Source organism: Akebia trifoliata, chromosome 6 (assembly GCF_017979445.1).
Source record: "Akebia trifoliata isolate Shusen 1 chromosome 6, ASM1797944v1, whole genome shotgun sequence".
Classification (NCBI taxonomy): Eukaryota; Viridiplantae; Streptophyta; class Magnoliopsida; order Ranunculales; family Lardizabalaceae; genus Akebia; species Akebia trifoliata.
This window is the reverse complement of record NC_141380.1, coordinates 28,832,215-28,856,446: the sequence shown is the minus strand read 5'-3', so window position 1 is coordinate 28,856,446 and position 24,232 is coordinate 28,832,215. Positions and strand designations below refer to the sequence as shown.

Genomic DNA, 24,232 nt, shown 5'->3' with positions numbered 1-24,232 from the left:
CGAAGGGTTTTCTTTCTAAATAGTCTCTAAGTTTTGAGTGGTAGCTTGACAATAAAAAGTAATGAACTCGACGTGAGTAAAACCCACCCGTTTTCGTTTTTCGAGTTTTTCCATCTAAAATACATGGAAAGATCGATTAAAAACTTGACATAATGATTTATCTAGATAATATCAAACCAAAAGAACCACCCTTGATTTATCTTCATCTAAAACCGAAGTACAAAAAAAAAAGAAACAATTGAAAAAATCCTAATTTTTTGTCTTAAAAAATGCTTGAAAATGACTTTTTCTTCTTTCTCAAATCCTCTCTAATGTAATGGAGTCTTTGAAACTCAATTGGGATGTCGAAAATCAATTTTTTTTTTACGAAAAAAGTGAATCCAAACAGTTACGACAGATTTGCCATTTCAATCATGAGAAATGTGGGGAGTGGAGGGGTATTAGGACTGATTAGAAAAAAAAAGTTTCACTAAACGAATTATACGAGAAGTCCTAAAACTTAGGGATTAATTAAACAAAAATCCCTCCGTTAAGGTCCATTGTAATTTTCCCTATTAACATTGTAGGAAAAATCATTTTCTCACCGGCCGGCATGGAAATATATTTTCACTCCTACAGTAGAAATTCACCTTTGGATAGGAAATCTAATCCGATCGAAAATTAAACACACAAGTATTTTTCAAGGAAATTCATTTTCCTCCTATTTTCCAATCCCAATCAAAACTCACTCTTTTGGTGAGAGGCCGTCAACAAGGATATTTCCATATGTTTTATTATTATTAGAAGAGGCAATGGCTGTGTATCTCAAATATTCAAACTGATGACATCCTTCTTGACTTTAGTCTTCGACAAGAGACTAATAAAAAATGACCGACAACCCCCGATTTTCCGTAACAGCCCATCGACCTCAGTTATATTGAGGGGAAAAAATATTGATGGTTTGAAACAGGTAGCTAGAGAAACTATTAATTTCCAACCAAGAAAAGAAAACCTAAACTAAACTTCAACGCCACTCTTTCATACCGACATGGAGGAATAACAGAGACTTCAGGTCTGTCTTGGTTATTCTTTGTTCAAACTAAACATGGCAAACAAACTTGAATTTCTCTAATAATTAAATAGAGAAATCAGATTATTTTTCAAACTGGAAAGAGAAGAAAACCAAGCTAGAACACTCAAACAGATAATAAATAGAATAGCTGTAACAATCATGATATTGTGAGTTTCACCAAACCCAATTTTATAAAAAGCATTATCTCCTTGGGGGCTCCAACGTTCGGACATTTGCACCAGTCATCCCTTCGATACGATCTTTAGTAATCTCCACAAAGTGACCGACCATTTCATGAAATTGCTTCAACCCTGATAGGGGAAGAATGATGGATGAACGATCTGATCCCGCCACCTGCAATCATGATTTGAGCTAAAATTGGTGCCAAAAAAGAATAAAAAATTCGGGGGTGGTGTGGTGAAATGGTGAAAATGATAGATTCCTCCTACGAACATACCTCCGATATCTTCAAGAAATGACCTCTGTTGTTACTACCAAGATCGAAGAAGAATCTCTTTTGATCGGCTCTGATCACTTTGGAAACCCCCACATTACCAGTAAGTTCATCTTGTGGGGGCAATTCAACCAGTCTGTCTGCAATTGAATCTAATGTTGGGGCAGGCTGAGTACTGTGGCCGGATATGAAACCGGCACCCACATCATCTGAAAGCCCTGCTAGACTTTCCGAAGGTTCAGAACTTTGCTGTTTCAACACAAACGGATGGGATGACACATGAGGATCTTTCAAAAGAACAAGCTAATGGTTCTGAGAAGAATACTCATGGGACACATATGCATACAAAACATGAGTTGAAGTTCGATGATGCAACACATCATCGTAGGGTTGAATATGCAGTTTTAGTTTTACAAAGAGTTCACCCCTCCCCCCCCTCCTTAAAATGTCTTGTAGCACACTCAATTGGGCACACTAATAATAGGGATGTTTGGTGGACTAAACATAAGAGAGATTCTATTGCCACGCCAATGTGCTCTTAGTAAACGTTGGTGTGGCAACAGAATAACATAAACATTTTACTTTATTATTTTGATAGGCAACATTTTTTTACTTTATTATTGACTTCTAATTGTTAGATTTGATAATTCTTCATGATAGATTGTTCGCCGTTGTGTGAATCATGTTTAGTACTCAACTAAAGTCTTCGGCTAATTAATTGAACTATTTGACTTTTTCTTCCATTAATAGGTCAAACAAGTGATGGTCTGAATATCATGGGTATTGAGTCATATTGAATATGTTACACAACACATTTTCAGATGGACATCAAACTTTATATCAAATATCAATGATAATAGCTAATTACTTTTTTACAAAATGTAAATTTCAGATGAAAGTTGTCTAAAATACATGTCCATGCTGGTGCTTCACATAGTTTTTTCCCCCAATGAGCACATATCAAACTTGTTCTATACACATGTGCACATGCGCACACACACACGCACACACACAAAAACAGAAAAAGAAGAAGAGAGACAAACCGTATTGGGTAGAATAAAGAGCGATGAAGCTTCATTAATCTCTGCTAAGATGTTCCTAAATGCAGCCCACCCTTCATCTCGAGCACTTCCTGCAGGAACAATAATCGTACTACGGCTTCTGCTAGCAGAAGCTTCTGAAACCTGTCAAATTCACAACTATGTCAGAAGAGGAAATGGAGCATGACAAACTCAGGCAGGGAAGGGAGTCTCAAATGTATAGTTTTACACACTTGAATAATGGGAGATCATCATCAACGCCTCATCCCAAGGATTTGGGAGATAACGATGTGGAAAAAAAAAGGATTAACAGGAAAAGCTATTCAAAGACGGACCACCAAAAGCCCACAAAGTTTTCCACATACTTGCCAGATCATAGCCAACATTTTAAGGTTTAGAAGTTGAGGGAACTATTTCAGAATTTTTCCCTTTAAACAAATATTTTATTTAACAAATACTTGAGGCTGATTGAGTTGTTCAAGAAAACCACCCAGTTTAGCACAAGGATACATCCAAACTTGCCCGAGGCGTATAGAAGTATTTCTTGAGCGATCTCAAAGCAAAGTACTTCCATTGAAACACACACACACACATATAATAAGTTGAGATAGTAATAGTTTAGAGCACTAATGCTTATAATGAAATAGAAGGAAAACACTGCCTGGGCTTCAGAATCCCTAGTGAAAACCTCAGTAATGATGGAAAGGCCATAAACAAAGTGAAAAGAGATAAAGAACTTATTTAACTTTGAATAGTGTTTTCACTTTTTTCTTTCTTTTTTGAATAGGCAAGCAAAAAAATAAACTAGGCAACCCTAATAAACATTGTTTCGTTGACTCCAAGAGGTAAACAAACTTTCAAAGCAACTACGAGCAGAAATTTAAATATCCTTAACAAGCTGGGTATCTAAGTGCATAAAGTATAAATCATATAATAGCATTTAAAGAGAATTCTTGGGCTTCACTGAATGGTCTTCGATACCCCAAATTTAAAACCCAAAAATGAAAAAAGAAAAAGAAAAATGGAAAACAAAACTCTACATAAAATTACACAACTCCAAGTAAAGTTATATTTTCCATCTCAAATTTCCAAACTACTTCTTAACTATAAAGAAAAATTACCCTCTATAAGGAATTAACCTGGTCATGTTTGTTCTTCTAAACTCACAAGAAGACATATTGAAAGATTTATTATTTCAAAAAATCAAAACATCAGTTGACAGTATTTTGAAACCAAGGATTCAGAATGATGGGGATTGGCCAATTTATTCCAAAGGAAGGCAAGAAAATCCAGGTAACAATATTGAATCACTAGGAAATATCAGAGAATTGTAATTCTAGGGCTCGCAAAGTCTAGCAACCTAAACCAATCAAATTTCTTAACTCGACGACTCCATTCAGTTAGTTAAATTACATAATCATTGCAAAATGTAACAATCTTCACATTCAAAATCGACTTGCAAAATATATCATTCACACAGAATTAGTACATAATTCAAAAATAAATACCTTCAAAAAGCGACCCCTTTTATTCTCACCGACGTCAAAGTAGAATACCTAAACGAAAACAAGCACCATTGCAGTTGTCACAGATCTATAATTATATACAGAGTTCGAACGACACACAGAACATAACAAAATTAAATTAAAAAAAAATAAAATAAAATAAAACCAATATACCTTGGTGTCTAGCTGCAATTCCTTACTAAAAACCTCCTGATCATCAGAATTAACGTAGTAATTGAAGAGATCTAAGAACCAAACAATTCCACTAACAGGAACGATGATAGTCGATCTCGACGACGAAGTCTTCTCGGAGATTTTCAAATACCGACCTCGAGGATTCTCCTTCAGATCGAAGTAGAAAAGCTTGTGCTCTACTTGTAGGGTTTTACAGAGCAACTCTACATCATTCCCACCCGAATTCCCCTCCATTTCCCAACCAAACAAAACCCTAACTGAAATTCAACTTGTTATTAGAAATTATAACAGAAGGTAACAACATGAAAATAACAGTGATTTAGTTATTCTGGAGTGGCATTGCAGGATAAGAGATCTGGAAATATTATGGGTGATCTTCTTCTTCTTCTTCTTCTTCTTCGTGTTCTTCTGCAAATTAGGGTTAGGGTTAGGATACGAAGACATGTCGTTTGACCAAGTCCCATTGTCACATCACATGCGCACATAAAAACTCTTTTTTAACAAAATCACGTTTTCACGCTCAGTAAGGCACGTCGTTAACCATTTTTTCGATCTTCACGGCTTCTTACCTTCCCTGGTAAAATATGTACAGAGTAATGTGCTATTGTACGCTGGTGTTGTCAGATGCTTAACCTACGCAGTAACGTCCGAGCAGGGAAAGAACGCGAGCGGAACTGAAGATAGCTGCTATTGGCACTCCCAACTTTTACTTAATACATCCCAATTTCTTCAATTATTTCTCACACATTATTCAAACATTACAAAGGGTTAGCTCAAATTATTATATCTCAACCTTACAAAAACATTAGAACAATTATTCAAACAGTTTCATTAATTATTTACAATTATGATTAGGCTCATATAAAATCCTAAATCTAACAAATTAATAAAAATCTTACAAGAGAGTTTCTTTTGGCACCCCAATTGTGGAGCCCATTTCTGTCAAACCTCGAGATAAGGACATGTGCCTTGTCTTGGCCCACAACTCTGAGCTTGAGCTCAGACACTTCATCTCAAGTAAATGCGCAAGCGATCAAGAATTTAAATGTCTAAGGGCCAACATGACAAATTAACCTCTAATAGTCGGAAAGATAAAGTAGGATGGAGAGAGATAAGGCAAGGTAAAGGTCGGGAACAAAACGGTAATAAAGGATAAAATGAGGTCCAATTATGAAATCAAATCCTTTCATTTAATGTAGAATCCACGAGTACATCAAAGCGGTGCTAACAAAAATATTTTATGACTCACCAACTCTAAAAATAGTAAATACCAATCAGTTTAGTAATCAATACACTGAGGCAACTGAAATCAAACTCAACTACTAACATTAATGAGGTATTGGAGCAGAACCCAAGAGTGCAACCAGCTATACTAGCCAACTCATGACCTACTCGACTTATATACCTATGCAAGTTATGTAGTGACATCTATCCAGACTCGAGGCAATAAAACCCCTACTCAAAATAAGGTATAAGGGTGGAGATTTTTGAATGCTAAGGCAAGTTTAACAAAAACTACCCATTTGAGATCATTGTTCATTATCTTTTCTAAACTATCTAAATCCAAAAATTATACCTTAACATCACTTCAATTTATAGCTTAATCATCGGTGAATTATTGGTAGGCACCACATCGGAGCCTCATCCTTCTTTACCTGTATTACCATAAACTCAGATCCGACATCACCACTTAAAACTAAGAAGTAAGATTGATGAAGCAACAATTGGACACAAGAGAGCTTCTCAAGGAGTGAGGCCTAAAAAAATCTTCCACACCAACTCTTACATATTTTCATCAATTGATTTGCTTATTTATTTTTAATTGGGGTGTAATAAGTAAAAGCTGGGTGCCAATAGTAGCTCTTTTTAAGAACAAAATTTTGGGCTCGGACCGGATTAGTACCAGCCTAATCCGGGAGTTCAAGTCCGTCCAACTTGTCCTCTTCAATCCCACCCAAATTGATTCAAACCGGCTGGACATTAATTGGTAAGTATACTGCATACTTAGATTTAAAAAAAATAAAAATAAAAATTGGACTAGAAAATATCAAACAAAAAGAATTATTATCTATTGGACACAAATATCAATTTTTCTCAAAGACCATATAGAGCCTGAACTAAAGTCCTCGTTTGGGGCATGGGACTGCTATGTTAGCCCAAATGACGATCACATTCATCTAGATTTAGCTTTCCCTTCTCAAAGGTTCGAAATTGGTTTTTCAAACTTTGTTTTAGTTCTAAAAATTTTGTGTTCTTCATCCAACACCCAATCATATATTTGGGTGCTAGATAGTCCTTAACTATAAATCCCAACTATTGGATTTCATGTTTAGCTGATTGACATCATGCGTTTTTTCACGGGTCACCTTGACCTATATGTATATATTTGGAAAAGAGTAGTAAATTGAATATAGGGTACTGTTTGGAAGGGAAGATTTCATCATGAGAGTTGAACTTTCAAAATCGTTCAACTCTCTAGTCTTAAAAGTTGACAATGAAAGTTACTACTGCACATTACCGAAAGTTGAACATGAGAGTTAGCAACTCCCTATAGGTGTGATTGATAAGTGAAAGCTGCATATGAGAGTTAGCAACTCTTACAAGTTGCTAAATATTGTGTGTTTGAAAAGCTTAACTCACCAATTCTCTAACTTCCTAAAATTGAAACATTTCAACTTTTACATTAAGGGGAGAAAATTGGCTACTCTCACTCTCATCCTCTCTTTTTAATTTAATTTTATTATTATGATAATATGAAAATAAAATAAATAATAATAAATTAAAAACGAAATGATGATAATAATAATAATAAAAGAATGAGAAAATGAACTATGATTTTAAATCTTGTTGTTTGACTTGTCTATCCACTATCCATCTCGTTGGTGGACAATACCGAGACGTATCGGACGAGTCGTCTTGGTCTCGGATGAGATTTAAAACTATGGTCCTAATTAAGACTGTTGGTGGTTGTGCTTGTAAAACAAACGAACAAAAAAGAAAGAGGAAACACTGAAATTCAATTTCAAATCTTTTTAATAGCTGAAAGTGCAGATACAAAGAAGAAAAGAACATAGCCACAAACTACCATGATTTCAAAATCTAGTAATACAACTTTGGTTGATGAGAAAGAGCAATAATGTTGTTGACGAATCACCATAGGCCTAGCATGAGAGTAGAAGAAAAAGAACATGTAGCCAAAGACAACTTGCCAACTTGATTTCTGCAAATCCTTTAGAGGAGGAGAAGCAAAATCCATAAACAGTAGGCAAGTCATTCTTGGCTACACCACTCTTTCTTAGCTCACATGTCAGGCCATAAATGAGATGTTAAATTTATCTTCAAAAGTTGCTTTTCTCTTTAAGCAATATTGGCTATAGTACTAGAGATGGAGGAAGAAAGGTTTTAAATGAAGGGAATATTGGTTTAATAGAATGGGAGTCTTGTGAGCCTTATATAGAGTTCAAGGGAGGAAGAATCAGTGATTTAAATATTATTACTGAAATACCAATATTTGACGCATTATTATCTTCAATCAAGGTGATGAAGACAACTCTTAGAAGGATCTGGTTTTGGTCCAATTGAATAAAGAACAAAGGGAGAGGACTCTCTCTCTCTCTCACTCTCTCTCTCTTACACACCCCCACCCACCCACCTACCAATAACCCAAAAGATAAAGACTTTAAAAGGGAAATCTATTCTACTTATGGAATTAAACTGCACCATATTGGCAAAGGTTTAATTTTCTTTACTTGTTTCTACGTTATTATTATATTATTATTATTTTGGAATTAAGGTATTTGTGCTTCTTAGAGCACCCAACCAATCCTTGTGGCACGTGCAATCCCCTCCCCCGCCACGTATTGAGTAATTTTTGGGATAAATCCTTGAGGGTGACCCCTAAGGGGGATTCGAACTCAAGACCTCCACTCTCTAAGGCAAGGTCTTGGTCATCTCACCAACCCTAGGGATTTACTACATTATTTGACAATCCAAGAAGGAAAAAAAGATAGATTTGACAATTTAATGGTGCTAGTGGGTGATGCAAGTGTAGTGATGCCATTTAATACACATGGGTATATGTGATTGGTGGATCCCAGATGAGCAAACAATTTTTCTTATTTTCATGTTTAGGTTGTTTTTATTATTTTTGAGTTTTACAAAGAATAGAACTCTTTTATATTAAAATGTTGTAACTGCAATACAAAAAATTATCTTCAATTTAATAAAATTTCTCTTTTCTGGTGGATTTCAGATTTACCTTTTTCCCTTCATTGTTTATAAAATCCCATTTGATATACAAAATATAAAAAACTTCTTACATTTAAACAAAATAGTATAATTTACATTTTATCCGTTCGGAACAATCAATCTAATAGTTTATCAAATCCTTATATAGAGACCCAAATCCTCAATCCAGATTCAAAGTTATCAGATCAGAACGGAGGGAATTTCAGTTCTAATCCAATCCATTTAGAGTCCTAATGATTATTATGTTTTTAACTTGATAAATCATTTCAATCCCCCATCCAATAATATATATCCTTAAGAGATAGAAATAGAAAAGTTGTTTCGTTGAGGGAGAGAGAGATATTTTTCATGATAACTTATAGATCTTGGTGAATTTTTATAAGAAGAAACTTCTAGTTAGACCTCTAAAAATCCATATTTTGAATAAAGATGTTCTTCCAAGTGTCAGTATTGTCTCTTTCCTTACAAAAGCACAGAACCTTCAAGGTGGGTTAGAAAGATTTTTTAAAGATTATCGTACACGTAAAGTATCAAGAGTTACCTTTAACAGCTCTTTGTTCTTCAAGCCAAGAAAAAAGAAAAGCTACTTTTGTTTTCTGCTTTGTGGACTAAAAATAACCATAAGTCCATCATTAAAATAATTAAACCTCCATTATATAGATCCCTTGGAACTCTCATCTTATACAATCTTTTATTTTTCTAGAATAAGAGGGCCCTCCCTAGCTAATTAAATTATAGGACTATATCTCCTTGTAGAATTCCGAAACCCAAGAGAAATATATAATACTCCTTATGAACTCTAAACAATTTAAGCCATTCCTCCTAGTTATGAGTGAATCTTAAATTTCATATTCTAAATATGATAATTTATTTTAAAGAATAATGATGAATGCACGCGATTGGGTACGCGGCTGACGTAGCAAAGGCATAGAACCGCACATCTTTTGCTATGTATCCCAATGAAAAAGATCTATGATTCAGCGCCCTTGCAAGTCAGCCACATGCATTCATCACGACTCTATTTTAAATTCATGTTGTTTTAGTAGTAGGTAACTACCATTGCTGCATGCAACTTGCCCTTGATTGAAATAATAAAAAATTCATCTTCATCAATACTCTCAATCGTATTCTGCGATTTCTACTCACAAGTGGGTAAAAATGTAAAATGTTTCTCTTCTTTGCAAATCATATTTTGAACAATGGAATTAGCAAAAGAAGTAAAGTGCTAAAAAAACATAAACTCTATTCTTAATATTGTTCTACAGTTCCTTTTGTTATTATTTTTTCTTTATCTCATTCATAGAGAACAGACGAAATCCGGAATCCATTTACCTTTTTGGTATCTAATCGGATTGTAATATAATAGGATGGGTAGAAATTGGATCACTTTTGATATGATATTCTACTCAAGACTCCATAAGTCAAAACGGTAAAAATTTGTTTACTGGAATGTTTTATCAATACCAATGCATATGGGTCCCTTCCCGGGGCACGTGCAACTCCCTCACATCACATGCACCAAGTGAGTGAGGGTTGTGGGTGGCCTCAAGGAGTCACCACTTATTAGATTTGAATTGCCATTGAGCCAATTCCTCAGGGTTCTTCCCAGATACTCTAAAAGCGATCAAGATGGTATCTACATCCTAAACACTTGGGCTGTTTGGCAGAAACCTAGAGAATATCCAATAAGCATTTAGAGAGAAGACAGTTGAGAGAGGAAACCCAAGAATCTTTTTTCTTTCCTATGTCATTAAGTCTCTTTTTATAGAGAGATTGAATTGGTAGTTTATACACTCCTAATACTAGATTCACAATGTCTCTAGGACTATAACACCCAATTGGAGGAGCCCTAACAGGTACATGACCCACATGGATACCTCAATCAAACCAACAATTCAAATATGAAAGGTAAAATACTAATGGTTTTACATAATCTATATATGATGAATAGTAAAAGGGTGTTTCGAGGTAGGTTCTCCACCTTAAAAATAAATCGACATTTGCTTTCCGCAATTTTTGGTAGAAGAAAAATCCTTAACTTTCTTGTTCGTTGTTTGTGTAGAATATGAAGTGGGCAACTGACATTATGTTTTTCTGATTGTTTCTTCCTCTCTAAAGCCTCTAAGATTAAGGTTTTAGAAGATTACAATCGATGGAGGTTGGTCTTTTACCGTTTGATTTTTTTTATTTATTTTTTGTAAAAGAATATACTGTTTTTTTTCTGTGTCAACGAGCCTGTTGATGTAGCTTTAGTAATGTTAACAAGAGCCTATCGACACAGACCAAGCCATGTCAAAAATCTTTTTTTTTTCAAGAGCCTATCGACACAGACCAAGCCATGTCAAAAATCTTTTTTTTTTTCCGATTTGGTCTGTGTCGATAAGCCGATGTCGACATTAGTTCTTACCATGTCGATAGTCCAGTGTCAACATGGCAAGATCGGATATTTTTTAAATGTTTAAAATAGATTTAACTGCTCCTGTTCTACTAGTATAGCTTCTTGTATCAGGAAACCCTCATAGAAACCTTCATAGATGTAGATTAAAATAAAGACAAGCAAAAGAACAAATGAATATGGATAAGAGGGGGTGGGGTGGGGAGGAGGAAGAATGTGAGGGGGGAGAAGAACAAAGAGAAAAAGAGACAAAGAAGTTCAATCATGAAGTAAAGGAGAATATCTTGTTTTTGGTAGGTGCACTTAAGAAAGAGGTTTATTTACTAAACCTCTCATGAAGAAAGGGAAATCAGAGAGAGTAAACCGAACTGTACTTAGAATAATTTGCCCAAAAGAATAAGTCTGATTACAATGAAACCGCTGAAAGATTCCCAACGAGCAAATCATGGTAGATGGGCACAAGATATGTCGTAAAAAACCAATGATACTCCATTGTGGTCACTTGGAAATAACTAAAAAATTTGCAACACCTTGCATCATAGTTCATTGTGTGCAGTGGCAATATTTGCAAGAGACCTTATGACGAGATATAGCTAGATTGCTCAGAAGAAGATGCAACAAAAGACGCTAACGGCCAACTAAGACAATAGAATACAACCAGTTCATCACGACATGTCGAAAGTTCAATGGGGGAGCAAGATTCATTCAGTTCAAGGTGATGGCTCAAGTTTGCATTTAGGTCATTTTCTATTAGTATTCCATAGAAGACCAAAATCATGCGGTATGCCATCAGTTCAAAAACACGGGTATCTCAAATATTGATCAAAATAGGGAGGGGTATAACTAAATCATGCTTTTTCTAAGACTAAATTCAGAACCCAACAGGGAAAATCTAAGGAGATCTGTGATTTATTAAAACCATAATCAATGAGAAAAGATCAAAGAACAATGGTGGGTTGAATATCAGAAGGTCCACTGTTTTAATGACCATACCATTTGTGGGCATTTTATAGCATGTTGTGGATGTGCAAATGCAAGATTCTGAACCAATATTGAACTAATATTGCATAATAATATCAAGAAAAATTCAAGTATGTCAAAATTTATAGGAAAATCCATTAATAATCAAACAAAGAAACAACTTTAAGAAATACAAAGATACTTCATGCTTAAATCCTGAAGAGTGAAAAGTTGTTGAAGCAAGTTTCAGTCCATTTAACAGAATTCATTTATTTGATCCAAATCCTACTCAGAAGCAAGATATAGTGTCAGATACTTTCCAAGACCCATCGAAACCCTTGATTATGAAATAATAATGTCATAATCAGAGAAGAAGTGACATGCAATGAGAAGAATGAACAGCATGGTTACATTTTAACTTACAAACCATTGATATCTCATCACTGCCTCAGAAGAAAGACTAAGCTACATAACTGTGAGGTATCATTCAAGAGTACAACAACACATCAAGAATCTTGGGGAGCCTCAAATCGTGTAGGAGTATCGATACCCATCATACAGCAAAGGCCTGATATTAAGATTATTAACAAAACAATACCCTGAAAACCAAGGGCACTAAAAATGTCAGAACAGGAAAGAGATTGGTCATGGAAATGGAGTTAGATTCACAAGAAAAATAGAAAGATGGTATGAAATAGTGCTCAGAGAGATTCATATCCACAAACGCATCAATCTGTGAGCCCCACTTGCGAAATTTCTTAGACCGGAAAATTGGGGCAACTGAGTGAGACCAATTACCAAATAAATGAACTTAATTTCTGCTCTATTGATCTAATGGTCAAGAAAAAAATCCATTTATTGGGGCCAGTGAGGGTAATTAATCAGATCCAATCCTAGAGAGAGTTCACTCTTGGTAGGTCCAGATTACTTGCATGTGCAACATGTAGAGGTGCCTATAGTTGTACGAGTGTGAACTTCACAAAAGCTTTAAATTTCAGTTTTGGCATCATTTTTGTCCTTGAAAAAAATAAAAAAGAAATCTTTAATAATACTGGAATTATTGTAAGGATTAGTCGGCACTGTTAGAATGAAATTATGAAATTGCTCAAAACTAGAATGAAATCTTGGAATATTCAAATTATCGTCATAATTTAAAACTTTTTGACTTCCACACAATATAGGGCCTCATATAAAGCCATTTGTAGGAAATTACAAATAGGCCCACAAGGTTCCACCAGTACATTCTTTATATTCAAACTAGAGTTCGCCCGTGCATACAGCATGGGCATCCTCTTTGGGGTTAAGGGGGTAAAAACGAAAAATTAATAAAGTTGGAGGTGTATTATTAAAAATCTTTGAGGTTAAGGGGGTAAAAGAGGAAAAATAATAAGGTTGGATGGGTATTATTAAGAAAGGGGGAGATGAGGAAAGACAATAAAGTAGGTTTAGGGTAAAAGAGGAAAGATAGTAAAATTGAAGGGATTTTATTTAGGGGAGGAGATTATAAAGTTGAAGGGGGTGAAGAGGAAAGGTAACAAAGTGCGTAGTGTGCATCCCACGATAGGACGTTTATTCCCCACAAAACTGTAGCTAAGTGGACCCTATAATTGTTAGTATAAAGGAGAACTATACATAATCCAAAGAGCAGTGCCCAATGGAGATCAATTGCTAGGGGTAAATCTCGAGGAATCAATGGCATCAGAGATTTTACCTCTACAGGGGTAATAACTTGAACCAAACTTTTGTAATGTATGTTGAGGAATAACTTGAAGCAAACTTCTGTAATGTTTAAATGGTGTGTTTTAATCTTTAATTAGGGTGTGATAAATAATTTAAGAATTTAGCGTGTAATAAGTAAAAGTTGGGGTGCCAATAGCAGCTCTCTATTTAAAACCTTGGTTATGCCCCATGTCCACAGATTGAACAGGTCCAGATGCATGAGGGATGGGTTCGTGGAGGATGATGGACTTCAGGTTCATCATATATTTCTCTTTAACAAATTACCACTCCATCAAACACAGTTCCATCATCAGTAACAGCTAAGTAAGTAAGTGTTAGGGGTAACTTACAACTAGAACCCCTTCAAGAAGTGATGCTTTAATCTGGCAAACTTCATCACAGAAAGTTGCATTGGCTGAAGCATTTCCGAGGGTACCTTCAGAAAGAAACCTATCCAGTGCCCGGTAAGAAGGGTATTGCTTTGACTTGTATGGATCTGAAGCATATAGAACTGTGTACGATGCCCCCAATTGTTCCACTGAACTGATAAGCTTGGAGAAAAAATTTCCTGCATATCCAGTAACACCCGAAATAAGCAATTTAATTTGAATTTAGAATAAAATACCTTATATAAATATATTTTTAGATTAACACACCTTCTGACCAAGTTGGGTCAAGTTCTTCCAAAGAATTGGGGCCTCCATTGCAGAAAAAGATCAAATCGGTTTGCCCCTTTTGTCTATTTTCCATCCTTGAAACCAGATAGTCCTTTTTTTTTTTTTTCAATAAAGAAAAATAAATCAGACCTTCATCATAGATTTTTCACAACTCGAAATGAATAATATAACATTTTCCAAGTTAACTTACATGGGCTGAATGCATATCTGCAAGTTTCAGAAAATCTTCACCATTGACAGAACAAGACTCTAGAAAAGCAATATTCTTGACTCCTAAGCCATGCCCACAACTTTCTGTAAACCCTGAAATCAAAGAACTTTCCATTGTCTCCTCTCCCGATGCAGCAACATATGGGAACGCCATGGAAAAATTGGATCTCGTGAAGAAGACCTGCTTAAATGAAGAAGGGTTGTAATGCACAGTCCAAGCTATGATGATCCTAACCCTCAAAATTCTGGCCAAGAAACCAATTCAATCTAATTTTAGCACATAAGAATTACCTTGAGGAAGTCCATGAGAGTTGGATCTGAATTCTCATTTCTAGAAATATCTGAAGATTGCAACTACAGATTGAAAAAGAGTACATATTAGTAGAGCCTGGAACCTGACAAAATACCAAACTGAGGTTCACAAAGTAGATCACAAACTCAAACCACAATTGGTTTGCTCAGCAAACAGGATGTGCTAAAGAACCTTAGATGTGGATTCATTTGTCAGTATCAGAAATGGACACCGGATCTCAAATATGATGTCGCTTAGAAATATTTATACAAGGGAAAATTATAAAAAAAAACCAAATTAAATAAGTATTTAGAAAAAAAGTACAAATTTTTGTAAATTTACAAAAAGGAACCCAAATCGCCACTTTAAGTGGCGCAAGTTCTTTTTTAATTTTTTAATAATTTCCGCCACTTTAATTGCCGCAAATTTATTTATTTTATTTTTTTAAACTTTTCTGCCACTTAAAGTGGTGCACATTTTTTATTTTTAACTCCCTTACTTTATATGTTTGTTGCATGCACAAACCTTAACTTATGAATCCGACTACCATGACTAACTTGCTAAGATTTAAAATCTTACTAAGGGTCTTTGGGCCCATATGGATTATCAAATTAGCAATCCAACAACAAATTCAACTATATTTCATGGAAAAACTCAAATTCAAACAAATTCCGGGAAAAAAAAATCTTTTTGAGCTGGACCATAGATATTGAAAATGGATGGCTATCGAACTCCAAATTTTACAACAAAAATTCAACGGTGAAAATAAACTCCTTTTTTATAAATTTTGTTTTTTAAGTTCTGAGAATTTTGTCATTTATAATCCTGTGCATCAGATCATGTTTTTGCCTGCCACAAATTGATGTGGTTAGAAATTAGAATCCACTACAAGGTATGTTAAATAACTAATTAACTGCATAAATTTGAAATTTATGACGTGGATCCCAATTGTGTGCAATTCTTTGGTGATTTACTGATTTATATAGGGATTGGTGTGGCATTACTAAAAGTTGGTGTGGCAATAGTAGCTCTCTATGTTTAATCATTTGCAATGATGTGGGTCCCAAAAACATTTATTTATTTATATAGGAATTGGTGTGGCATTGGTAAAAGTTGGCCCTTTTTTTTTATTTTTTTTGCTTTTTTTAAATCTTTTTGTGGCATCCAAAAACATGATCTGATGCATAGGTGTATAAAGGACAAAATGCTAAGAACTTAAAAAAAAAAAAAAAATTTAAGGAGTTTATTTTCACCGTTGAATTTTAGTTCTAAATTCGGGAGTTCGATAGCCATCCATTTTCAACATCTATGATCAAGCTCAAAAGGGTTTTTTTTTTTTTTTTTTTTTTTTTGGAATGTGTTCAAATTTGAGTCTTTCCATGAAATCTAGTTGGATTGCTGGGCCCAAAGACCCATAGTAAGATTTTAAATCTTATCATGATAGTCGGATTCATAAAGTAAGGTTTGCGCATGTAACAAACGTATAAAGTAAGGGAGTTAAAAAAATAAAAAAATAAATAAAAATGTGTACACTTCAAGTGGTGGAAAAGCTAAAATAAAAAATAAATAAATAAAAAGAAATTTGCACCACTTTAAGTAGCGGAAATTTTAAAAACAAAAACATATGCACCACTTCAAGTGGTGGAAATTATTTAAAAAAAATAATGGTTTTTTTTTTTTTAATTTTATAATTTGCCCTTCATATCACGATCGTGCATTTAGTTAATTATACAATATTGGAAGATATTCTAAGAAACAAATATTAGTTCATACCATATCATTTATAAGAAAATGTAAATAAATACAAAGCCATACTACAGTATTTTATAAATTTAACAAGCTGGGAAAAAAAATCAAAGAGAGATATTTTGTATGTGACTCAAATATCACCAAGTGAGAAACATAGGGAAAGATCAACTTGGCTCTTATCGATTGTAGTTCACATAAAGGCCTAAAATCTTGTTTGGATGCAATGTTTCAGCCAAGAGAAAAACAAAGAGTCTGGACTGAAATATTCTAAAACACTCAATGTTTCGGGGTCTACGCTTCATTCTGGTCTTGGCCAAATCCAGAATGTTCCACAAAACATTCTGAAATGGCAAAAAACTTTGAACCATTGTTTGCATAGTAACCAAAGGCTTTCACAAACTCAGACAACAAGTCCAATGATAAGGCAAATGCAGTTGCAGCAGAAGTAATCAACAAGAATTACAATGTCAGTATTGACCATATTAGATGTATGACTTCTATAGGTCCTTACCTCTCTACCAACAAAGACAAGTGCAATATCCACAGACTGCTGAATGTTCTCCCCTGAGCACTAAGGACAAGACGAACTAATATGAGGGACTTAGGAGTACCACATTAAAATGTTTTAAACCCCTTTCTGTATTTGGGAAGAATGCTATAGGAGAACAAAATCAAAATAAGCAGAAATTGCAACAATCTTAGTTGAAAAGAAGAAAAATACCAGTAATTTTGACCAGCCCCCTTCAGAAAGAATAAACTTGGCTAGATCCTTTTGTGAGATGGTATGATAGTTAACACTTTCCCTCATTCCATTATACAAAGAGCTGCACGTAAGATAAAAACAATATAAAAAAAAAATGATCCATTGGTCTTCATATTAATTTCACTAATTTGAAGCACCAAAATAACTAACACTTGGAATAGCAAGTAACAACCACAAGCTGCATTCTTTGATAGCAGTGGCGAGTTTGTCAATCAAATGCTAAACGATTGCGCTCACAAAATTTGGGCTCATGCCATAACCCTTTTTCACATGTTTTGGTATTTTCCTGCTTCGATTTCTCTTCTTTTCTAAAGTTGGCATTCTCTAGCTCTTAATTTGAGGGAAAGGATTTAATGGAGTTTGACACTTTTGTTTTGTGTTGAAGAGAGAAACAGACATGTTTTTTATGGGAAGGAAGTGATCATTAGCATCTTAGTCTCATTTTCTTATGGAGCAAATGATTTTAAGAATAAGGGTTTCGTCCTTGAAGATTTTCTGCACAGATGGGATGTGATTGGTAAGAGGAGAGAAAGAGAGAGAGAGTACAATTCAGCATAGATCATCATCATAAGAGCCATACCCAAGGATTTGGGGTTAGCTAAAGGAATTTTGTTCCTTCATTTCACTCTTCTAGAACCATGTCTTATGTAGTTGAAAGTATATTCAGATCTGCTTTCACAGTCCACATTCTTTTGGGTCTTCCTCTTGCTCCTTTTGAAGATGTTCCGAAACTTCACTAAATTGAAAGTATCCCAAGATTCAAATAGAATATTTTAGAAACTACAACTTGAATATTTCTTTTTATAGCTTGGCTTTATTATCCATCCAGGAAGAGAGATTGAAAAGGATGTTGTCCATAGAATTAGAGTTTGATGATTGAAGTGATGTACTTCTAAATGCAACGTAACCAAGCAACCAATTAAATAAAAAGAGTACTTATAAGATGGCAGCATGACCAGGTATACTTTATGAAGCTGAATGTTGGCCACAAAGAAACAACATGTTCATACGTTGAGATAACAGAAGTGAGTATTTAGAGATGTTGTGAGTAGAAAGATAGGGCCTGTTTGGATTGACTTCTCCAAGTGCTTTTGGCTCTGGCGGGGAGTCAGAAGCACTTATTCTATCATTTGGACATCCAATGCTTTGGAAAAGCAACTTTTTAAAAAAGTCAAAACAGTACTTTTATGAGAAGTACCGAAATTGGTGCTTCACAATTTCATTTTTGTGGAGAACAATTTTTTCCATCATTTTTATTATGCGGTTCCAATATTACCCTCAAAAGTAAAAAAAAACCCTTTTTCGTTTTTTTTTTACCCAAACCTCAAAACAGAAACAGAGACAGAGTCTCTCTCATTTAGAACCCTCGACAGAACCCTCGATTGGAGGCCTCAAGAGAAGATCTCTCTCCCTCCGAAAGTATCTCCTCCCTCAGGCAACTACGACGGCAAGTTCTCCTACGATTGCAGCAGCAATTTAGTCCTCTCCTCATAGGTAAGTCGATCGGAACTTTTCATGCAATTTTCTCTTCTCTCTTCTCTCCTCATATTGATTCTTGTAAGAATCTGTTGGTTAATGCAAGAATAGGTTAGGGATTTTATGATTATGAATCTGTTGGTTTATTTCTCTTAATCTTTAGGCCTAAAACCCATAAACATTCACGATAAATAATAGAAATTTGTTGCTTTGATAGGGTTATGTTGTTACTCAAAAATATTTTAGGCCGAAAACCCATAAACATTCATGACAAACAACATAAATTCGTTGCTTCAATAGGGTTATGAGATTTGTTTAATTATTTGTTGTGAATTTGTATTGTTTGGTGTGAAAATTTGGGTTCTTTTTTTTATTTGTTTAATGGTTGGTTCAATTGCAACATTTGCCTTGACAATGGTAGTTCATACGATTGCAACATCCCTGGTGTAGAGATACCATGTAGACCTCCCGCAACTACTTTTATACATCAACTTCATGGTAGTTCATACAAATTACAATCACAAGTTCAGTCAGATCAACAACAACAATATTACACTCAAAATTATAGTTTTTGCTGTGCATCACCCCCTATGTTAATATTGGGGAGATGGTATATGCAAGGGTGTTTTGGAATAGTTGGAAGGGTGTATGGGTATCCAAATTCATACCCTTCATGAGTAGTATTAGTCCAAGGATGAGAAGGGAAGAGATGAAGCTTGAGAAGTCCCTTAATAGTGTTTCAATTTTTCTCTTTTGTTGTTTTCTTTTTTGTCTTCTCATGTTCTGAGTTTTCTTACTTTTTGTATACTTGTAAAGATTATGGAGATAGTCTTATGAACAATAAAGACATGGTTAGCTTACAAATATAAAGATCTTAGATAAATTCTATGTGGGACTTGTGATATATATAATAATAATAATAATAATAATAATAATAAGAATGAGGTTATTATTATAAGAGCATGTGGGATGCTACATAATACAAAACATCATGAAAAGGTGATTAAGAAAATCATAATCATAAATTTGATAATATGTTCCTTATTGATTTACTTATGTTTTTCTCTGACACATAATTAATATGTTCCTTATTTATTTATTTAAGTTTTTTTTCACATATTTATTTGTTTTTCATTTCAAGACGTTTTCTGAAACAACAAATATGAACAAGGACAAACAAGTTACAATACAAAGTGACAAAGGTAAAGCAAATTGGAGCCCGTATTTACACAAAACCTTTGTTGAAGTAGGTGTCGAAGTAGTTGCGCAAGATCGTAGGAATAGGTCAACTTTAGACAAGTTAGAATAGAAGTTTGTTCGAAATGAATTTCTCAAGAGAACGAGATTTCAATTCAAACAAAAACAATTCAATAACCATTGGAACAAAACAAAATTAGATTGGAAGGCTTGGTCCAATCTAATGAGTGTAACTGGAATCGGTTGGAACGGCTATTCCATCATCATGAGCGATGAATGGTGGATTGACCGAGAAATGGTAATAAATACTTTTTACTATATTTAATTTCACTTATTTATAAAGATATCAATAAATATCAATTAATAGTATTCATCATTTTTTATAGCAACATCTTGGAGATAATAAGTTTCGTTATAAGGCATGGTTTAAAAATGTCGTATCGATTGAATGTTTTGGTTATTAAAAAATCAATACGGTATCGGCCGATACATTTGAGACAAACCCGATACATTCCCGAAACATTCAATGTTTCATATCGCTTTTGGCCGATACCGATACATTCCGACATTTTAAACCAAACAGATAGTAGACATAAACTTACTAAAAATTTAAAACATACTCCCATCAATTGACACTGTAAAAATTTTATATAAAAAAAAAAAAAACCACAATGGCAGCTGGTTATAGTAAACAGAAGTAGAAAGAAATATAGATCCCAAATCACTCAAGTAAACAATATAACACTATCAAATAACTCCAAGGATATGAACTGTTCATCACAAAATCCAAAGGAAATAGGGCAAAGAGACAGTACTGATGCGAGTGCGAAGACCACAGAAACGCAGGGATCGTGGATGGAAAGGTCAACCCAAACTGTATCTGTGCCGCAACAAGAAAAAAGGTAACCAAGGCTGCAAGAACTCCTTTCATCTCTTCCTGAATTTCGAAGATAAAACCAGAAACGACAATTAAAACTTAAAAAACAAAATCAAAGATGGTAATTTGGATTTCCTGTACTATCGCACCAATTGAATCTGAAACAGAACTTTAGGTATCAAATCAACTGAACATTGGATTCTCGCATCGAATGTGAATAAAAGTTAATCAAATTTGAGCGTCCACAGATGACAATCCTAGAATTATTGAACAATAACTCCAGTTCGATTGAATTACAGTTCAACTGAATTTCTGTTAAAAATGAACGATAGGATTCAGAGATTCTACGAAAATAAAACGAAAGTGAACTATCAGCAAAAACCGATCGAGAGAAAGAGAGATCAGACGTTCGTAGAAGAATTACCTGGTTTGGAGCTGAGATTTTGAGAGCCTGACTCGCAAATTGCGAAGGAACGTAGGCGATTTAGCACTCCTTTTGCTTCGTCGTCTTGGTTCAACCTGAACCGTTGAAGAGATGCTCGGCTATTGAACACGTGTCTCTGTCTGTCAGGGTTTATATTTATGTTTAGAGTCGCGATCCAGATTAGAACTCCTATCATAACAACGTTAGGTATCTACGTGGCGCATTCTTATTCGATTTCAAACACATCGGACTGCGTGCACGTCTTGACTAACCAATATATGTTGTTTAATGCACCACCACCTTAATAAATAACAAGTTAAAGTAAAGTGTGTGTGTCTATTTGCACACGCGGAAATGGCTTATTTTGTATACCCACCATAACTTTTAAATATTCCTTTGCACACACTTAATAATCTATTTTAACCTCCAATATAAATGTTTATCGTACACACTTACTTAAAGGTATCGAAACATTTCTTCATCTCTTCTTCAAATAAGGAACTTAAGCTGTCCCCACGTACTAGATCAATAGAAGCTGAAGCTTGCAAGGTCACAGTGCATCCGTTACATTTTAATTTTAGTTTATTAAAAAGCCATTCTCTTATCCTGACTCAAAAGATTACAAAGGGTAGGGCTCGACATGTTCCTGTCAAGGGCTTGACACGCATAAGACATATTCAAAGAAGCTAGCAAATCAGCAGGTTTGTTAGATTCCCTGAATACATGAACAAACTCGACCTTTAAGGGCTTTTGCATTCTCTATTCAAGATTTGTAATAGCAACCTTAGAGTCAGCTTGGACCACTACCTTGCTGCAATTTCCTTAATTTGCTAGTTTAAGGCCAACTTCAATTCCTTGAAGAACATGAAAGAGAACAAAAAGTGAAGAATGGCACCCAGCAGTAGCTACGAGAACCTCCACAACATGGTCCACCCCTTGAACTATATAGACAAGGAACCATCTGAATTTATAACCCAGCCCCCAACCAATGGCTTCTGCCACTTAATAGTATTTCCAAGTTGGAACAACAAATGAAGCATTGTGTCTCTATTAAACCCCGACTCTTCTACTTTATCCAATAGAGTAGGGAGCTTGATGTGGATGTAGTTTTGGAACAAATGGAGAATGAATTCTCAACACTTTTGAACTCTAATCGACAGATTTTGAAACACTTCTCTTTCCATATATGGTAAGCAAAGGTACAAAATGCCACATGTTTTATGGAATCAAGGATGAATTTCCCATTAAAATTGGTCTGAACCCATCTCATTTCATCTTCCTAGGAGCCCAGAGCTTTATTCACAAGACATGTTTTTAAGACAAAACTTCATACCTTCTTAGCATACGGACATCCCATGAATAAGTGCCTAGTGACCTCCTCTCCTTGTCTACAAAACCAACAATTGGCATCAGTGAGCTATACTATAATGCTCTGATGAGGAATCTTATGACTCCACCAACTATCTGAAGACCCTTTTGGCAGATTTGACTGTGAAAATTCCATTTGTGTTCTCTTTCTAAACCAATCCATCACTCTTCCATGGTGGATAGGAACCCTAGGGTGATATTGGACCATCGAAGCCTCCACCCCTCTTGGCAAGGACCAAGAACCATTCGATAAAATTGACTCCATCACGGAATTAGTCGTTGAAATCCTCTTTTAAAATACCCATGGGATGCCATGGGTCATCCCAAAGCTTAATTTTCCTTCTATCCTCAATGAGACGAAGGACACTCTTCACAGCTTCCCCTTTAGCTTTCAAGATTTTTCTCCAACTCCACAAGGCCTCGCTAGGACAGAGCATAGTCCAAAAATTCTTTCGCTTGACGAGGTTTGTCTTGACTCATAGGAGCCATGAAGTCTTCTTATCAGCAAGAATCATCCATAGGTATCTAATAATTGCAGCCTGGTTCCATAATCTAACATTGCTCAACCCCAATCCTCCTCCACTACACAGCTTGCACATTTCCTTCCAGTTGACCAAACATCTTTTACTAGTTAGTTGGGTGCCTGTCCAAATGAATATAGAGCAGATCCCTTTGATAATTTTGATGATTTTGACAAGTAGCACAAAATAGGAGCTCTAGTAGATATGGATTGCATTAAGAACAAACTTGACAAGCGCAATTCAACCAGCATTAGACAAGAATCTGGCTTTCCAACTTCTAATCTGTAGAGTAATCCTCTCTACTAAGGGCTGCAATTTCTTGTTGTGAGCTTAGTAGGAATGAGAGGGAGGCCCAAATATCTAACTGGAAGTGACCTTTACTGAATTTCAGACTTCCCAAGATGAGTTCTTCAATTCTCAAATCCACACCAGCTAAGAAGACATTGGTCTTGTCTAGGTTAACCTCTAGGCCTGTAAGCTTGTTGAACTCACTTCAACCTTTGTTGATGGCCTTAGCAGATTACAAAGCTAAGGTGAGTTGTAGCATTTGATTCCTTTAGATTCTTCCATGTCCTAAAGAAGCTTTTGATATTTAGCAAAGAATAATGATGAATGTAGGTGGTTGGGTATGCGGCTGACGTGGCAAGGGAACATAACCGCACATCTTTTTTCTCCTTGTGTATCCTGAAGAAAAAGATCTATGATTCTGTGCCCTTGTCACGTCAGCCTTGTACCTAAACCGTGTGCACTCATCACGATTCTTTATCAAATCCTCTCTAATGATGTCCTAAGTTTTCTTTTTTTGTTGTTGAAGAAACATGCATTAAAGCTATCGGCGGACCGGTGCCTTAAACCCATTCATGTTGAACAAGATGTCTCAAATAAATTGAACAACTCATCCGAGATGACTCGATCTCGTTCGTGTACGAGATGAGATGTCAAAACGAGTTTTAAAACCATGGTTGGTCGAAGATACTCTCCATCTCGGACAAGATTTAATGAATCAAACGAGTCAATTGGGAGGTGAGAATAGACGATATACCGAGTTTTAAAACCCATGCTCAGTTGCCCACGGAACCCACCCAAATTCCTAAAGACAGCTCATTTTAGT

The 24,232-nt window shown here is 35.2% G+C and overlaps 2 protein-coding genes across 5 annotated transcripts; both read right to left on the bottom strand.

Annotated features, from left to right (window-relative positions):
• Positions 1-1,030: 1,030 nt before the first annotated feature.
• On the bottom strand, positions 1,031-7,598 carry LOC147400666 (transcription factor Pur-alpha 1-like). Its single transcript, XM_086446452.1, has 5 exons — positions 4,225-7,598; positions 4,054-4,101; positions 2,549-2,689; positions 1,509-1,754; positions 1,031-1,405 (listed from the first exon to the last, which is right to left on the bottom strand). The coding sequence occupies exons 1-5, from the start codon at positions 4,477-4,479 to the stop codon at positions 1,253-1,255; spliced, it is 843 nt and encodes a 280-aa protein (XP_086302578.1). The 5' UTR covers positions 4,480-7,598; the 3' UTR covers positions 1,031-1,252.
• Positions 7,599-12,092: 4,494 nt separating this feature from the next.
• On the bottom strand, positions 12,093-21,392 carry LOC147400665 (2-C-methyl-D-erythritol 4-phosphate cytidylyltransferase). 4 transcript variants are annotated; one of them, XM_086446448.1, is made up of 10 exons: positions 21,233-21,377; positions 20,958-21,120; positions 20,747-20,868; positions 17,217-17,319; positions 17,007-17,066; positions 14,746-14,808; positions 14,435-14,635; positions 14,224-14,335; positions 13,918-14,135; positions 12,093-12,447 (listed from the first exon to the last, which is right to left on the bottom strand). In XM_086446448.1, the coding sequence occupies exons 3-10, from the start codon at positions 20,860-20,862 to the stop codon at positions 12,355-12,357; spliced, it is 966 nt and encodes a 321-aa protein (XP_086302574.1). In that variant the 5' UTR covers positions 20,863-20,868; positions 20,958-21,120; positions 21,233-21,377; the 3' UTR covers positions 12,093-12,354. The 4 variants fall into 4 exon arrangements, with proteins under 4 accessions (XP_086302574.1, XP_086302575.1, XP_086302573.1 ...); XM_086446449.1 differs by having other exon boundaries at positions 20,979-21,120; XM_086446447.1 differs by lacking the exon at positions 20,958-21,120 and having other exon boundaries at positions 21,233-21,392.
• Positions 21,393-24,232: the final 2,840 nt, after the last annotated feature.

What these genes read in the sequence shown, in the direction of transcription:
- LOC147400665 (XM_086446447.1), bottom strand. Translation starts at nt 20,862, where the DNA reads ATGAAAGGAGTTCTTGCAGCCTTGGTTACCTTTTTTCTTGTTGCGGCA. An exon ending in GGGGCTGGTCAAAATTACTG is followed by an intron (nt 17,067 to 17,216) that starts GTATTTTTCTTC and finishes TCTTGTCCTTAG; the next exon opens with TGCTCAGGGGAGAACATTCA. An exon ending in CAGATATGCATTCAGCCCAT is followed by an intron (nt 14,336 to 14,434) that starts GTAAGTTAACTT and finishes AAAAAAAAAAAG; the next exon opens with GACTATCTGGTTTCAAGGAT.
- LOC147400666 (XM_086446452.1), bottom strand. Translation starts at nt 4,479, where the DNA reads ATGGAGGGGAATTCGGGTGGGAATGATGTAGAGTTGCTCTGTAAAACC. An exon ending in AATTGCAGCTAGACACCAAG is followed by an intron (nt 4,102 to 4,224) that starts GTATATTGGTTT and finishes GTTTTCGTTTAG; the next exon opens with GTATTCTACTTTGACGTCGG. An exon ending in AAAGGGGTCGCTTTTTGAAG is followed by an intron (nt 2,690 to 4,053) that starts GTATTTATTTTT and finishes TGAATTTGACAG; the next exon opens with GTTTCAGAAGCTTCTGCTAG.